An 18,239-nucleotide genomic window follows, 5' to 3' on the forward strand; every position below is an offset into this window, starting at 1 on the left:
GAGGTTCTGTATGAATCTGTAAATATTCCACATAGACTGTGGAGACTTCAATGACCACAGTTGAACAGTCTAGCAAATAGGGGCAGATGAACACTCAGAAAATCAGCTTTAATTGTTGCTTACTCTTCCTGTCTGTGCCTATAGTGCATGCTGTGGCTAGTGTAACTTCTTTTTGCCCCAAGAGTGGTTGGATTTTGGATTTTCCTGCACAAGTGTTTTTTCAAAAGCTGTTTTAAAGACTTGCAGCATCACCATCTGTAAAACTGAGGAAAGTTGTCTGTCTTTCAAAAAAACCCAAATTTTCCTTAACTTACAAAAAATATCTGCAGGATGCAAGAGCTTGGAAGTACTAAAAAGAAGTTATTGTTTTCTCTTGAGAGTAGTTACTTTCTTCAAAGCAGTGTATTAAGGTCACTTTCTTATTCTTAACTAGCAGTAATTTGAAGGGATTATCTCTTGCTGGGTGTGGGAGGGTCAGCAAACCCTGGGCTTCTTCAGTGCTTTTCTGTCTCAGTTAATTGCAGACAGAAAGGGGCAGAAGAGGATTCACTTCTTCCAAAGTCAAAGCATGTTTCCACAGTGGTCTCATAGCAACCTAGCATGAAATAAGTGTTCCTGAACCTGAACTTTGTTGTATTGAGAACATGTAAAATACTTCTTTACCAATCCTGTCTTGTCCTATTTGCCTTCTTTGTTCTGCCTCCCTCTGCTGCTCCCATTTAAGTTAGTAAGATGAATCTTCTGCTCTTTGTATGTCTCTGTGTCTGTATTAAGAAAAATAGAACAGAGGGTGTTACTGTTTTTACATACTCATAAAACATAGGCTTTAGACTAGAGGGAAAAGATAGTTTCGGCTTTTTTCTATGCTCTGATTTCTAGGGCTTGAAGGAAGGCGGTGCTTGAAAGATAAGTGTTTATGTATGCAGATATACACGTTTCATTTTTTTAAGGGCTCTCAGAAGGCTTTGACAAGAATCCCCACTGAATTCTGGAGTGATTTGGTTTCAAATTTTGCTTTATCTGTGGAAATTCCATTTGTAACTAGGTGGGTTTGCTGCTGGTTTGAAAAACGAAAGACACAAGAAGAGCACCCTAGAATAGAGGGAATTGATCCAGACTGTGGTCCTGGAAAGGATAACAAAGTAGTTTGCTGAAGCTGTGGCAGCCAAGATAAGAAAGTTCTTCAATAAATAAGTAGGACAATGAAGTTACTATTAACAAAGCATCCACAAGGCAACTCCCCCTAGTCACCTCCCAGTTTCCAAATTGCATGCCTTTTGTTGCCACTCTCTGTGCTTGAATTCATGCAGTCATGTGTGTGCTGATGCAGGTGAATAGCAGTGACATTATATCTAGTGGCCACGCTAGGGATGCCCTGTGTGGGAATCACTCATGTGGAACAGTGGTCTGTGTAATCTCCCCATCCCTGCCCACAGGGTGGGAAAGGAAGAAAGCTGGAAGGAGGGAAGAGGTTTATGAATACTGTAATTTGTCCAGGTTTTTGCTGTCACTTTAAGTGACTTCGTTTTCTTAATGTGCTACTGGCATTTATAGCTGAACAAGCAGCGAGAAAGCGCAAGAGGCTTTCACTTAGATTCACTTGTGCTGTAAAATCAGCACTAACTGTTTTTACATGCTTTAATTGTGACTGTGTCAGAATTGAGCTTGAAGATCTACCTGTGACATTGCCCTGACTTTCTCAACTTCACCAATTCTTCTCTCTGGTTTTCCTCATCTACTGTCAGGTGGATGAACAGTTTCACTATTTTTTCTATTCAACTGGATTTCTTTTCTCAAGCCTTCTCCCTGCCTGTTTCTCTTTTGGTATGCTTTAGAAACTGCATGTCTGAGTAAACTGAAATGTAATCAGAAGCCTATCAGAGGAATATGTTGGACATGGTTCCTCTAACTCGGTACTGTATCAGGGAAAATTTAGTCTCTGTAGAAGTTCTTTAGAGTATTTTCCTTTTGAGTTTTCCTGAAAACAAAGAAAATATTCAGGAAGAATTTTCTTCTATTTAAAATTCTGAAACACCCACCGTGAACTTCTCTGTGGTGCCAAAGGATGGATCTGTTTCTTTTCTTTCCTTCCTCTTCAGAATTTTGCTGATCCAATATAACTTCCTTTAAAATCAGATTACTAATGGAAATTCCAATAGCTTCAAAATCTTTGTACTTCCCTGAATAATTTTCAGCCACTGTTATCTCTATTTTTATTCTGCATACAGTGAACAGTCTTCTATTTATGGGGGCTTTTAGCGTGGTTTGTTTAAGCCTTTTTTTTTTTTTTGGCAATGGTGTTTTCCCTGTGCTGAGATCCTCTTTTTAGTGAAAAAGCCCTGTACCATAACATTTTATAACATACAGAGTAACAAACATTCATTCTCAGTCATGGTGTGTGTGCCTTGGGAAGAAATAATTCCTGGCAATTGAAAATAACTTCTCATAACATGAACATATGCACAAGTGAAGCCTTCCTCATTATCAAAAGCATTTTTAAGGACATGACATATTGCCTATGAATTGTAATGGGCACACACTCTGTTCAACAGAGAAATAAATAGATTTCCGAATTAAGGAAGGAATAGGCTATGGTGAAGAAAGCTGAAATAGTCAAAACTTGTGGGTTATGTTTCAGACTAACATTTGCTGTGTGCCATTTGGGAAACCAATTACTTTCTGTATTTATAGGTGTAAAATGATTTTTTTTCCTGTAATATTTACATTAAAAAAAACCTCAACCCCACTGTCCTGGGTTCAGGACATCCACAAACAGTTTAAGTTTTTATGGGATCAAATGGACAGATAATAGTGGTGCTCTACAGACATAGAATTACCTAATTGCAAATCAGCATAGAAAGTATTTCTCAGGGCTATTTTAAGTTTTCAAAGGTCTTTGTATTAAAAGGTGAGCAACTTTACGGAACTGAATTTTCTGAGTTTTCAGCAGTGAATTTGATTGTAGCTGCTTTATTTATGAGGTTGACAGATTGTTCTCGTTTTTTCCTCGGAGTTCTTCCTGTCAGATTTCTAGCTGGGTGTTAGGAAAGATGATCTAAAAGCAATTACTTTGAAAATCAAATTTCTTTAATGATAATTTAATCCATCTTCCTTCTGCCAGTCACAAACTTTTGTAAGTCAGTAGCAGCATGACTGTGCTGAATTTGAGTTACACATCAGATAGTATTTTCTAGCACTTCTGACATAAGACTGTCTGTAAGTCGTTTCACACACAGTATCACACAGTATGTTAAAGATTGGAAGGGACCTCAAAAGATCATCTAGTCCAATCCCCCTGCCGGAGCAGGAACACCTAGATAAGGTTACACAGGAACGTGTCCAGGCGGGTTTTGAATGTCTCCAGAGAAGGAGACTCCACAACCTCCCTGGGCAGCCTGTTCCAGTGTTCTGCCACCCTCACTGAGAAGAAGTTTCTTCTCAAGTTTAAGTGGAACCTCTTGTGTTCCAGTTTGTACCCATTGCCCCTTGTCCCATCATTGTTTGCCACTGAGAAGAGCCTGGCTCCATCCTCGTGACACTCCCCCTTTATATATTTATATACACTAATAAGGTCACCCCTCAATCTCCTCTTCTCCAAACTATAGAGACCCAGCTCCCTCAGTCTTTCCTCATAAGGGAGATGCTCCACTCCCTTAATCATCTTAGTTGCCCTGCGCTGGACTCTCTCCAGCAGGTCCCTGTCCTTAAACTGAGGGGCCCAGAACTGGACACAATATTCCAGATGAGGTCTCACCAGGGCAGAGTAGAGGGGAAGGAGGACCTCTCTCGACCTACTAACCACCCCCCTTCTAATACACCCCAGGATACCATTGGCCTTCTTGGCCACAAGGGCACAGTGTCGGCTCACGGTCACCCTGTTGTCCACTAGGACCCCCAGGTCCCTCTCCCCTACACTGCTCTTTAACAGGTCGTTTCTTAGGGCATAACTTGTTAATGGCCTTAGCAAGTAGCTTATGTCATTAAAACTTTTATGAAATTATATGAAAGTGCCAATCAGAGTTCTATGTTCAGGCTAGTCTGGCTGTTTTTCAAAGATTCCAGTCATTGTACTGTCTAATAGATCAGTCAAAAAGAAAAAAAAACCAGTAATTTCAAAATGAGCTTCCAGTCTCTCTGTCCCAATTCCACTTCATTCTTTTTCTGATACAATGCTCAGCTGTTATGGACTGATGTTCAGGCTGGTTTCAAGGGGGTTACTGGGTGGGCTACCCGCAGTAGACAGATTAATGTACCAACACAGCTGGTTTTACCTGTGGGTGAATCGAGCAGGTTTTCAGGAATATAATGCAAGAAACTTCACCAAAGCGGTATGCTCCAGACGCCCTTGAACTTGGACCTACCTTTAACATAATATTAATACAGGAGATCCTGGGATGAATCAAACAAATGAATGCAGATTACCCTAGCATTTTTCCTAGTTGTTTTTTAGGTTTTTGTGGGGTTTTTTCTTCATCAGATCTCCCAAAATTACAGCTCTTTTAGGGAAACAGCAGCCCAGCCCCAGTCGGGGCAGGCTGGCTGCTTCATGCTTCCTGGCCAAGCCCATGAATTTGCCTAACTGCATCAAAATCACCAAAGAAAAGACACTAAGATGTCAATTGCGTGACAAAGAATAAGGAACAGCTGAGAGAGGAAGACCTCCAGAGACTGTAGCACAGGAAGCAGAATTATTTATGCAAAATTTCTCTCTGAGATGGAGCTCAGTCATCAAAATCAGCTGAATATTTCAGGGGTTTGTCCTGATTTGGTTTGTGGACTTACATTATATGAATCATTTAATGCAATGATTCAATGAATTTTGTTAACACCCACAACACTCCTGATATTGATGGGAGCACTGTACCAACATGTCAAAATCTCAATTAAAAATGCAGCCCCACCTTTTAGTAACACAAGTGAATGAATACAGATACCTTGCACAAATACCTACATAAAACTCACCATGGTTTTGGCAGCTGAATAAAAATTGCAGTCAGATGTGATGGCAGAATGACTTTTGAAATTTTTTTTATAGTAAGATTATCTTGCAAGAAAATACACCACACTAAAAGCCATGAGATCTGAGAAATTAAATCATGACTTCTTTCAGGACTAAGAGCAGTTTGCATGGGATAGCAGTGAGTTCAACACAGCTTTTGATCAGGCCCATCAGGGAGGATGAATAACATACAATTATTATCAAGTAATTCTGTGGTTTAAAGTATTTTCCATTGTGCTCTCCGCTGAAACTGAAAGTAAAACCAAACATATCTAATGTATACATCATTACAGATTAGTATCCAGGCTGTGATCACTACCATTTGCTTATGGAGAACACAAGAACTACATATGCATTGAAATGATCCTTCTGCAGTGTTTCCTGATCCTAATTTGCTCCAATATCTGCTGTCAGTCAAAGATTACAGGAATTCCTTTACCTGGAACCCTGTGAAAATTATTTTTTTACTGTTGCACACCAATTGATAGTCCAGTTCAAATACAAGCTTTTGAACTACTGTGCCTGAAAAGTATGACACAATTGAGCCATCTTGTCATTAAGGAATAGAACCAATTCTCAGGAGACCTGGTTCTCCTATGAACTCAGGTCAAGATTACAGAGCTCAGCCTTTCTGTGTCTTTTATCCTTAGTAAAATGGGGATAAAGATACCTTTGATATTTGTTTTGCTAATTTAAGGAAGTACCATGCTTAACAATGTGATTTTCATTAGAGACTATAATATTATTATCATAGAAATGAAAAGTAGTTGAAAATCCAATCATGATATAGTACTAAACTTTCTCCCTGCTCTCTCCCTCCAGATTTTTAGAGTGTGGGACATACAGACTCTGTCACTGCTGCAGGTCTTCCATGATACTCAAGTCAACCCTGAAGAGATGGAGAACTCCGTCATGTTATTTGACAATGATCATGGCATGCTTATCTCCAGTATGTTGCTGCAGTTGATTTATGAGAGAATGTCCCGTCTCCTAGAATGAGATTTCCTTTATGGTTACATACTGATGAAGCTGAGTAAAGAAATAAAGTATATAAGATGTACAGAATACTGGGAGGTAAGGGTATTTGCACATTAAGACCATTTTAAAGTGGATCTTGTTATATACAGTGCTAATTTCAATATAGAAATATGCATCCAAAAGATGCAGCATGGAAATTAACAACAGGAACAAAAGGAAATGAGAAAGGCTTTTTTGAAGGTAAGGTGAGGCTTCCTCAGAAAAAATAAACTACAGATATTTTTTGTAGCCTTGCCATTTCTTGAAAGCTACTAAGCCACTGATATTCCCCTAACTATTCGTCTAGCACCTTCCTACCCTTTGGAGATCAAAGCAGCAAAGTACAGTCTCTGTGGAGACCTCACAAGTGCATTCAAACACCTTATTTAACTCAGTAGCTACAGAAAGCCCTACAATCTATGGTGTCAACAGATGTATTATCCAATTGGTCAGGAATAAAATATTGTGGGAACCCAACTCACAGTTTCTGGGCTGTGTTTCCTGACTGTATAACAAGGATCCTGGAACCTCCAAGGGACCAAAGCTTTACAAGTGATCTGGTAGTTTCTGCTGAATCTCACTGCCAATGAACTTGTTTTAGAAGCCCAAATATATACACTGCACTAGTGTCCACAAATTGTTGTATCGATTTAGGCATTTGGTACTCATTGCAAATCCTAAGAAGCTTCAGCTTCTAGGCCTTATTTTAAAAACTCCAAGAATATTAATCAGTCAAGGTTTTACAGATTATTTTAATTTCTGAAGGATAAAAGATACCATCTTTTCTTCAAATTTGTTAGTGAGATTTTCAATGCTCAGCAATGTATGGATTTTGCATGGATAAATCCTTGACGAAAGGAGATAACTTTGGCCTTACAAACAATGACTGGAGCAGTACCTAAATACTGGAAAAAATCTAGTCCTGTATTCTGTTAATGATTCCATTAAAAGGTTCAGTGAATGTCTCCTTGCCCCTGAAGAGGGCACGAGACTGAGGCTGTATATGGGCAAACGAATTCTCATTGCTATGTACCTAGATTTACAGAGATTTTCAGTTATTCACTAACACTCATAAATCATAACTCACTCTCATGCTTCATTTAAATATTGCCATAGATTTCCTTCTGTGCCTTTTTCCAAGCTGCTGGCCTCTATGCCTGGACTTATGCCAAGTATTAAGCAACTGGGTCCTTTGCTGCATAGTCACTGCTGACGGCTGCTCCTCTGCTGGTAGAACTGTAACTGGAACTGCAAAAGGAAGTGCATGTGTAGTCTGGCTTGTAAGCCTCCACTGTAAAAACCTTGTACTTTCTTTTTTCTTATTGTCCTCACCTATATCTCTGTCTTTGCAAACCTTCTAATCTGATAGCACTGTAAAATGTCTGGAAAACACCATTCATACTCACAGTGCTGTATGAAGGAAGCTACTGGAAATACATCATCATTACCTACTGACGTCTGAGACAGGGGGATTTATGATTCCTAATGACTTAGTCAGGGTATCAGTCCCATCAAAGTTGGGCAGGTGGTGGTTTAAGGCAGGTAAATACTTAGCCATTGTTCAGCATGCTTTGTGGGGGGCGCATGTGAATGTTTTCTTGTTTAGAGAACACATATTCTCAAGAAACAGACAATATTCCTTATTGTCTTCAGAAGAACTCAAATGAACCCTATATTTTACATAAAATCTTTCTATATGCAGGGAAAGTAACTGCTACGATACTCAAAATGTATATATTCCCACACCTCTCACCCTGTGCAGGTTCAGATGTCATTGATATTTACCCTACTCATATGATACAAGATACAAAATACGTGCCAAGGACACATAAGAAAAGCATCAATGTTTTAGTTTACAACTGGGTTTTTCACCAGATTCTCACTATCTGCTCTGAGTCAATACTGAAGGTGAGTGTGAGCTGTCTCCATTTAAAATTAAAAATAAAAGTGACAGCTTTTTTTATTTACAAATAAGTTACTGGGCAATTAGGTGGTTACTCTTTATTATTCAGAGCCTCATTTTGTTATTTAGCATAGAAATTATAGTTCCATTATTTCTAGTTAAATTTCTTTGGTTTGCACTGTAAAAAATCATTTAACAAAAGTCTCTCTGACTTAACAAGGGTCTTTCTCATAGCACACTGAATACAGTCTCCCCCTTGTCAGAATGGCTTCTCTGGGGAGAGGAACATTTTCAGGGTAATTACATTAGTATTTCAGTAATAGAACATGGCAGCGTGCTATTGTAAAAGAGAATGTTTTTCACCGATATGAAGTTTTTCTCTTGGAAGCATTATTTGTTCACACTGGAACACATTGTGTGATGAGTTTTACAGGATGTAGTAAAAATAATTATTGTCTTATTTTCCCAGGTCTGGGACCTGGAAGCGGGATATCAAGTATATCAGGTGGAAGATGCGCATGGGCTGAATACTGAAGTGACCTGTGCAGCCATTGAAATACATGGTTTTTATTTCGTTACTGGAGCATGTGATGGTAAAGTAATGAAATGTTTATTACATTTTTATTACACTTATTTAAAATGACATACTACAAGAGGAGACGGAACTTTTTGCCTTGATTCTTACAGTGTCAGAAAATTGAATTTTGGCTTTCTTTCAAGGTGGGAAGAAACTCACAGATGTCGGTATGGGGAAAAGGAGGCATGTCTTGGTTGGGTTTTATCTGGTAGATAGTTCATAGAAGAGTGATTTTTGGCTGCTTGGGCTCTGGTACTTTGTTAGTCTAATGCTCTCCAGAAGACTGTCTTCAAAGCTCTTGGTCTGAAAAGATGGTTCCTCTTAGCACTTAAGACCTAGATCTGTAATGAAACAGCTGCAGACAGAGAACAGCACGTTTTCAATTTTATAGTATCCAAGCTCAATTTTACAGTGTCTGCAGACACTGAACACTAGAGTACATATATCTACATGTTTCCTAAATTTTTCACAGGTTTTATTTAGGGTGCATCAAGTTTAGGTGATGTGACAACACCTCTCCCATACACAAGTGCTGCACTGAATTCTGCAGAAAACTTTAATAGTTTTGTAATCTGATAACATAACTGAATAAGTCTTTTCACATTCAAATGTTCAAGAGTACACACCTGAAGCATTAAAATATATTACATATATGAAAGCTGCATCACATAAAAAGATGACCTTTTCCACATGGTATCCTGGCTAATGTTTCTTGCTTATACTTGAGAGTAGAGACTGCACCCTTAAGATTGTAAGAGCATGACAGAAGGTGAATTCTATGAAGTCATACAGAAGTGAAGTCATATATAATAACTGCTTCACTTAAAATGATGCTGTAGCTCTTTCTCCCCACTAGCTCTGGGGGACAAGTCCAGCAACCAGGTGCCTCTGCTCCTTGCTGTAACTGAGAACCTGGAGTCTTCTGCCTGACAGACCACATTCTGCCAGCTCTCTGCTGATGTTAGTTCAGAAACAGAAGTAAGATAGGTAGTTGTCTTTTATCCTGGGCTGTAGCATAAAACAGCCACAGAAAAAAAAAAAAAAGATGGAAACATAGTGGGCCTAGTGGTGAAGATGTTTTCTTGTAAGTTTTGTGTCCCTGAAGGTGCTTTCCTAAGCAACACACACGCTGTTATGGCTTTCAAAAGGCCAGTAACATAGCTCAGAACCTCCAATTGGATTTTCTTTTTACTTCTTTCCCTGTTTGATCCAGTTCAAGTTTCTGACTTGAAGCTCAGGTGATGAAAAGTTCATTCCCTTTTGTATATCTTTCTCATCCATGTGCAGGAACAGTGAAAATCTGGGTGTTTGAAAGTGGCCAGGAAGTTAAAGCCTTGCCTTTGGCCCAGTGCAGCAAAGATGAGTGTCACCTGCTGAAGATAGTTTATCTGAAGGCTGATGAGAGTCAACATGCACTTCTTGCTTTGGAACAGAGTGGGAAGATGAAAATCATTCAGGTTTTTCAAATAGACGTTTTTTTCCCCCCTCACCTCATTTGGTAGCTCCTAAATTTTGAGGTAAAATAGGACTTCATCATTAGTTAGTAGATACATTTTTAGAAACTGTCAAGGAACAATCCACTTTCTGCATATTGTCAAATTACCTTTCTGCCTTTCTGTCTAAGCATTAATATGTTCATTAGCTCTTGCTGTTTTTCAGCGTTCTGATGAAATTTGCATTTGCTTTTCCATTTGTGATTGACTTTTCAGTCAAAACTTTAAGATAAAAGCTTTACAATAATGCTGCTGTTATTGTAGACAGTGTTTATCCTGCTTTAAGAGTTTCTAGTTCATCAGCAGCTGTGACTGGCTAGAACTGTTCCTGCAAATCCTGTTTATGTATTTAGCCCCACTGCTGGTAAAAGCTCTCCTTTTTAACAGTACCTCAGGCCTATGGCCATGTTCTCATGAGGAAGCTGTATCTTTTCCTGCTTCACGGCTGCCTTTCTGCCTTAGTGCACTCCTTGGGCAGTGGAAGACACAGCATCACCTCCTTGGGTTCTGAATACTTGTCCTTTGTAACATTACAGTTCCAGTCAGCAGCTGAGCCCTCAGACTTAGATATTGCTGACGTATCCCAGTCATTTGTATGCCATAGACTTGTGGCTTCTTCTTCTCACACAACTGGAACAACCACCAGTTTTGCTGGTATGGTAGATGTGAACTGAAGACCAGCAGCGTTAATAAAATAAGCAGCTATAACTGAAGAGACAACTTTAAGAAGGTAGATAAGCTGAATAAAATCAAAAGCTCTGAACTCCACAGCTTCTAATATAACAGCAGGTAATCTAAAGTAAACTGGAATATTTCTGGCTGATGTGTCAGTTTGCAGTGTACGTATATGCTAGGTGATACCTATAACACATTTTATAGTTTGACACAGAAATAAGCTTTTGACACACTCACTGATACTTTTCTTATGAACAGAGAAATCCTTCCCTTCCTTTTTCATTGAGTCAGTTATTTTAATAGGGTAACTCAGCTGAAACATACCTGTATGTCACATGGGTGCTTCCTGAGGCAGTATCGTTTCCACCAAAGAATCCAGTTGTGTCTCTGTTACTGAAGCCTGACACCTTACAAACACATGATTTTTTCCCGGATATTCAGCTTCTGTCTGACACCAGCTCTCCAAAGAATGATACAGAGGTGAGAAACACTTCAAGTTCTGCATAATTTATGGAAGATTAGAAAGTAAAATGTTTACTGTGCCCTCAAAGATTTAATGTTAAGTAATAGGATAAGAACCAAATAAGTATTCCAAATTATCAGTACACTGAAGGTCTAAAATAAATCACGTAAGAAAATGATTGTTTCCAAGGGCTATGTCTGCCTAGTAATTCATTGTGTGGTGTTTACCATGATAAAGCAACTGCTCTGAACATACACTTTACATTCCTGTAAAAAATAGTAAGTTGAAGTTCTTGTATAAAGTCTTCTAGAAATTCAGTGTCATTCATCACTGTAACTAGACTACCCATCAGGAATAGTGTCAAGCTGGGTGTTAAATAGATTAAGCTGGGTGTTAAAGTGATTCCATTTTTCTTCTTATTGTTTTGGTAAAATGTCAAATTATATTTCAGTTGTTGACCAATTTAACTTAGTCCATGAGACTTAAGTTTTGTTTTGTATCATTTCACTAACTTTGTTAACAGATCTAGCTGATATTTAAGGAAAGGTCGTTATATTTCTGTTCAGTGACTTATTCCCTTAACCTGATTACCGTATCGACATAAGTACCTACTTCTGATTAATCTTTAGATCTCACAGCAGTTTTTATGTGCTCTAATTGCAACTGTGCTGTAGGTAGCAGGTCAGGTTAGCAGATGCAGGCTCCTGTCCTCTGCAGCAGGGAGTCTCCCTGTACTCGCACGCCCTGCTTCCTTCTGGTGCTTATGTGTGGCTCAAATACAGTAGGATTATAATAGCATTCAATACACAGTTGTTGCAGACACTGTCAATTTAGGCACCTTATTAAACTAACAGTTAAAACATTTTCCTCTCTAGTGTCCACATTGCTTCTACTCAACATTTTTTTCAATGTTTTTTTGTAGAATTTTGTACCTCCTGTGGAAATCAAATGTTTTGCTGTTTTAAAAGTAGAAGGATGCAGTTTAATAGCTACAGGAAGTGCAAATGGTGCAATAATTCTGTGGGATTTCGAATCTGCCACTGTGAGATGCCTGTAAGTATTGCTTTCAAGGAGACATTTTGACCTCCAGTATTTCATACAAACTTTTCAAATGGCATACTGGAAATGCTAAGACACCCAGCTATAAAGGGTGATGGCCAAGCAGGAGTTAAAGTAACAAATTATGTGTGCCCCTCTCTCTCCCACTTCAAAATACTTTGTTAGCTATTCCTGACATTGCAGGTAGGAGACATGGTCAAAAGACAGAGCCATCTGGGGAAGGGATGATGTAATTAAGAATAGTATTTTAACATAACTCAGCACTGTCACTGAGGCAACTCTATGTAAATCACTCTGTCATTGACTAGAGGCTGCTACTGAGCTGAAGAAACATTCCTATTTAAGAAGTCTCATGTCTGGAAGGACACCTAGAAATAATACTACTTCACATGATAATGGCAGATGTTCTACATTATCATATCAGTATAATTGTCAATACCTAGATCGCTAGAAGTCAGGTTCAACAAGGGGAAATCTCAAGTAGATTTGTTGGTTTGGGAGTAAAATTGTTTCACAGAAAGTGACAAGATGTGAGCATATTGGTTTTAGATATTCTCATGCAGACTAAATTGCTACATGAGTTTTGTGGTTTAAGCCCAACCAGCAACCCAGAACCATGCAGCCACTTGCTCACCCCCCCCTTTCTCCCCCCGCTCCCAGAGGGATGGGGAGGAGAATGAGAAGAATGTAACTCCCACAGGTTGAGATAAGAGCAGTCCAGTAACTAAGGTATAACACAAACCACTACTGCTACCACCAGTAATAGTAATGATAAAGGAAATAACAAGAGAAGAGAATACAACCACTGCCGACCAATGCCCAACCCGAGCAGTGATCTAGCCCTTCCGGGTAACTGCCCCCAGTTTATATCCTGGGCATGATGTGCTGTGGTATGGAATACCTCTTTGGTCAGTTTGGGTCAGGTGTCCTGTCTCTGCTTCCTCCTGGCTTCCCCTCCTCCCTGGCAGAGCATGAGACTCAAAAAGTCCTTGGTCAGAGTAAACATTACTGAGCAGCAACTAAAAACATTGGTGTTACCAGCGTTGTTCCCAGGCTGAAAGTCAAAACCACAGCACTGCACCAGCTACTGAGAAGGAGAAAAATGACTGCTATTGCTGAACCTAGGACAATGAAGAAAATGAAAAACTACATGTCTGGTTAGTCTGTGTGGAGCAGAACAGCAGTATTTCTGTGGTGGTGGTGGAATACATGTCTTTTCATAGCATACAAAGTCAATATTTACTTATCCTACCCAGTAGTTTCATAGCACCCTTCATATGTAAAATTGGCGTGTTTGTGAGAAAGTAAGCTGAGTTTTTCTGTATCACCTGAAATAATAAAACTCAACTCAGTTCTGGCTCTGTCTCTTCTTTTGCTTCCTCATTTATGAGGAAGCAAATTAATGTGGATGCATGGAAGATAGGGAAGTCAATTTATAAGTAGAGTATTTTACCCAGGGTTCACATGACTGGTTTGAATGCCAGGAACAGGTACTTTTCTAACATTAACTTAGCAGTTAACTTCAACATAAGTTACTTTACTTTTCTCTTAGATACTAGTTCTCAAGAAAATACTTGGCTGAACACATGTTCATCATTCCATCAGGTTCCTAGTTTTCCTGACACAGGCACATTTTGTACCTACACTTCACTGACATTAATCCATCATAACTGATTAAATGATTCTGAAAAACTGTGTCTAACGCTTTTAGGTGACGTGCTTTCTGGGAAATGACATGTTGATTTTTTACATCACAAATAAAGCTTGCAACTTTTTCTGGGAACAATACGCAACCTCTCCGACACGTCCTTTATTTTCAGGTGTGAAATTAACGAAGACAGCCAGGCTTCAGTTCTTCAGGAATCTGGAGTCAATGCCATGTTATTCCTTGTACATAGCGCTTTCTCTTCCAGGTAACTGTGTGCATTGTATCTACACCCAGGACAGCTGCAGTCATTTGTTCTACACCCATGTAATATTTGTCCAAGACAGCTGATTTAAATGGAGATTTTCTTTGCATTTAATCAGTTCAAGTTCAAACAGTTAATTAGCTTTCCTATCCTTAAACTTCTGTAATGCTTATCAATCATAAATATTATAAATTCTTTTTTTACTCCTCCACTAAGCTATCCTTTTGTCCTTTATCTGACCTCTTAACTCTCAATTCTGTTGAAGAATTCAACAGAAATCAGCCTTTGTCAGGTATCAGCTTTCCTGTGTACTGTACCTTCTTTGATTCTTATCTCTCTGAGATAAATCTTTGTGACAGCAGGCTTTTTCTTTATTCCAAAATGGATACAATCCTCATGCTATTAGATACTCTGATCAAACAGAGAGCAAGCTCATTGAAATGTGCAGCCTCAAGTTTCACCTTAAAACAAACTAGAAGATGGCATAGGGTTTTAGTGTTGGATGGACAATAGAATTTTAGCCAAATATGCTCATTTTGAGAGAAAAGCATTGCATGTGTACATAACTTCAGAAGCCTGGCTTCCAATGGTTGTGCAAAGGCAACAGTAGGCAGAAGTACTCAATATGGTTTAAATACTTAATGTGACTTTAAGGTCTTAAGCAATTAGGCAGCATTTTTGCTCTCCTGAACCAGAAGAATGATTTATGGTCTTATGTTGCTTTAAAATCTTCAAGTAGCTTATGTATTTACTACACACCTAAATGTACAAGTGCCACTTAACTGAACATAAATTTGCTTTTTTTTACGTTATATTATTATATTTTATATTATAGCTTAATGATCAGTTTAGGAAATCGTAGCTAAATTAAAAATGTGGTGCTTACAATTCACAAACAGAAATTTGTATAAATCAGGAAAAGTTATGATTATGCATAAGCAGGAGGATCCTACAATGACTTTGAATCATATCGGCTTAGGATGTTTTGTATGTTTTAGGAAGGCACTTGGATGAATTTGACTGTGATAACATACAGACACGCAACGTTCAAGAATGCTAGCAAGTCTGTGAAATCAAACATTGAAAAATTACAAAGCCATGGCCACCTGTCCTAATTTAAGTGGAAAACCCAGCTATATACTTCCTATAGGGGTTTTACATTATCCCTATTATTCAGATACAAAAAAGGAGCAGATGTGAAATTGGTGTAAGTTATGTGGGAAGAACCTCTCATTAGGACAGTCAGACCTTTTCTCGACACAGAAACATAAACATTGAAGACCACATACAATTTTTTTTCCTGAGTTTCTTCCACAGAATCCCATTTCTGAAGATTTTTCTTAACAGATTGAAAATACTCTACAATTAATTGAAAAAACCTTTGCAGAACAAAGTGCTGGGTAAGATGAAAGAGAACAAGACACTGACATGCACTGAATTTTTCCTCTTCACTTCTTGAGGATGAACACCAGCGTTAGTTTTGTTATACTATGGATTTAATTTGCTCAAAACTCCTAACAGGAGAGGTTGGCTGTGTAATATGCAAATATTGCCTAGTTACTTGCATACATTTCTAAAACACCACCAACCCTTAGTGTGATCAATTCAGGCACTATTTTATTATGCTTTATTACACTGGACGATGTTGTTTTGTTTTTCCAGACAGCAAGCAGTTTCTTCAAGAATGTCAGTGATCTCCAATAATTTCTTTCACACAGGAAATACAGTTCCCTGTCCTCTACTACTGCTACTGTGAGGAGTCATAATGATGCCACTCCAGATCACAAGAGCAGTTCTTTGAGCCTGCAAGAGGTAGGTATGGTGGCTTCATGGGTTCAGTAGCGTTCAAAGCAAATTTCTGTTTTTATCTTAGTCTTGTTTTTGAAATCCTGTAGTTTACTAAATTCCTTCCATAAAGACATGCACACAACTAAATATCAAGAATTGCAAAGGAAACAAACTTTGTTCCCCTAAGCTGAATGAGGTGGGGAAATAAGAATACATTCTGTTAGGCAGAGGGCTCAGTGATACATGGAATAGCTGACTACCAAAGTGTTTGTCAGACGCTTATCAATAGCAATCATGACTTTCAAATGGTGAGAAAAGCAGTACGCAAGTACTGAGTACAGAAGAACTCAAAGGGGAAGGTAAGATAGAGAAATCATGAAGTACTTGAATAAAACTGGAACTATGTCTACATTGCAGTCACACTTGCTTGGATGCATTCTTTCAAATGACAGTATGATTTTTTTTTGTTTTTTTTTTAGTTTACCATCAAGATGGCAGTGTTTTGATCTGTGTATTTTTACTAAGGGTAGCATTACGATTTTTGTGACACTTTTTGTCTTTTTATGCCAGAACATGCCACATCTGCACAGTAACAAATGGCAAGCAGGCGAAAAGAAAAAAACACCCTGCCACCTCCCATATTCTTTCCACAATGTTGTTTCAGCAGAGTATGGCACATTCATAGATCCCCAAGTTGGCACAGGCCTGACTGTCATCCACAAACTAAAGTATACAATATCTTGTGCTATTTAGTCGTTAGAGGAACAAAATGGACAGCCATTTGCAGCTCTTAAAAAGACCCCCTAAACCCCAACATATCAAGCCCTACACATCAATAAGTAGGATGAGGTTGAAGTGGCTTGTCCTCTTCTGAGATACCACAATATCTCAAACACTGGTGGCTGCATAGCTTTTCCTGCCTTATTTGATTTGGCAGTATTTGAGACCAGTATACTGTCAGCCTTGGGGATCCTCAAAAGCCTATGTAGTAAGGCACAAATGAAGGAGTCTCACAATTCTCATACTGAAGATGCAGATGTGAGTAAATGCTATTGCTACTTACGTACTTTGTTCATCTTTGCTCAAGGTAGTGCCGAGACTATATGCATGTCCTGAATTAAACTCTCTAAGAAATGTAGGTTGCATTCACATGACTCTAAATGATTGACTGTGCTTATCCTAAGAAGTTAATGCCATTCATCCAAATTTACCTTTAGCATGATCCTAAATGCCAATTAATTTAATTTGTGATTTGTTCATCTGTGATTTTGATTCTCTTCAGATTAAATGTTTCTTATTTTCACTCAGTGCTGTCCCAGATTGAATGGAAACTGTGGAAATATTTAAATCCTTCAATTAAAATAAAATAAATTCTTAAAATAATTTAAACTGGAGAACTGTTCTGTAGTTACACCCCCGTTCGGTTTTCTAATTCTGTTACCTCTTATTCCCTACTATTAGGAAAATGTAAAAAGTGATGAAATTAATATTGAAAAGACAACAGGTATGGAAATGTTTTTCATTCTCTTTGTTGCTAATCCATGAGTTTTGTCCAGATTATCACAGAAAATGAGTCTGCCGGTTTGAATGACAAACTGTATTTATAATAATTGGGATACCATTGGTATGTGGATGACACACCTCAGCATCTTCTGCTCCCTCCTGATTTGCAGTTATTTCCCAAAAGCCAGGGCATGATGCAGGATATGCAAGGGCTTAATTGCTGCCTTTTCTAAGTAGACATGATGCTGAAAACCCTGCAGAATATGGGAATGCCAACTGTACACACTTGTCTGCCACAGAAATATTTGAGCAATTAATCATTGAAATAGTATAGCAAAAGCCAACTTGACTCACATACGACTGAATGACCTCACAGACAAAATCTTCAAAAACAGATGAAATTTTAGAAGGAAAAGTCTTCCTATGATATAGATATCCTTAAAACAACAGGAAAAAAAAAAGAGAACCAAGTGCTTAAGAGATAAAGCTGTGAAAATGTAGTCATGAATTTGCAAGAAGCAAATCCTCTGGATTCCTCTGAATCCTTTGTTCAACTTCTGCTGTAAAGCAGACTTTCCCAATAACAAGAAATTTGATCATCTGAAATGTGGATTTAAACTGAACTGATTTTGCAAAGAAAACATGCTGTGAAACCGGAATATCCCTAAGCCTTGTAGCTGCCCAATGAAATAGGCACTCATTCCTGCATCTACTGAATATCCTGAGCACCTTCATAAGGCATTCCCACCCCAGCTTCTCCAACACTAGGGAAGTCATAGCAGGGATGCAAAAAAGCTTCTCTGTAACCATCACCTTGCATTTAGCTAGTTTTGAACTGAAGAAGTACAGAAA

At 38.5% G+C, this 18,239-nt stretch overlaps 1 protein-coding gene across 1 annotated transcript in view; it reads left to right on the forward strand.

Annotated features, from left to right (window-relative positions):
• The window catches only part of WDR64 (WD repeat domain 64), a 68,635-nt gene that overhangs the window by 39,383 nt on the left and 11,013 nt on the right, over positions 1-18,239 (forward strand). Inside the window, 9 exon segments of the mRNA XM_061365762.1 lie at positions 5,822-5,948; positions 7,779-7,924; positions 8,389-8,512; positions 9,784-9,953; positions 10,968-11,144; positions 12,050-12,180; positions 14,007-14,099; positions 15,815-15,908; positions 17,346-17,388. Of these exon segments, the coding sequence (XP_061221746.1) occupies positions 5,822-5,948; positions 7,779-7,924; positions 8,389-8,512; positions 9,784-9,953; positions 10,968-11,144; positions 12,050-12,180; positions 14,007-14,099; positions 15,815-15,908; positions 17,346-17,388 (1,105 nt within the window).

Source organism: Neopsephotus bourkii, unplaced genomic scaffold (genome assembly GCF_033783945.1).
Source record: "Neopsephotus bourkii isolate Nb327-2 ecotype Australia unplaced genomic scaffold, CSIRO-AGI_Nbou_v1 NB_1292, whole genome shotgun sequence".
Classification (NCBI taxonomy): Eukaryota; Metazoa; Chordata; class Aves; order Psittaciformes; family Psittacidae; genus Neopsephotus; species Neopsephotus bourkii.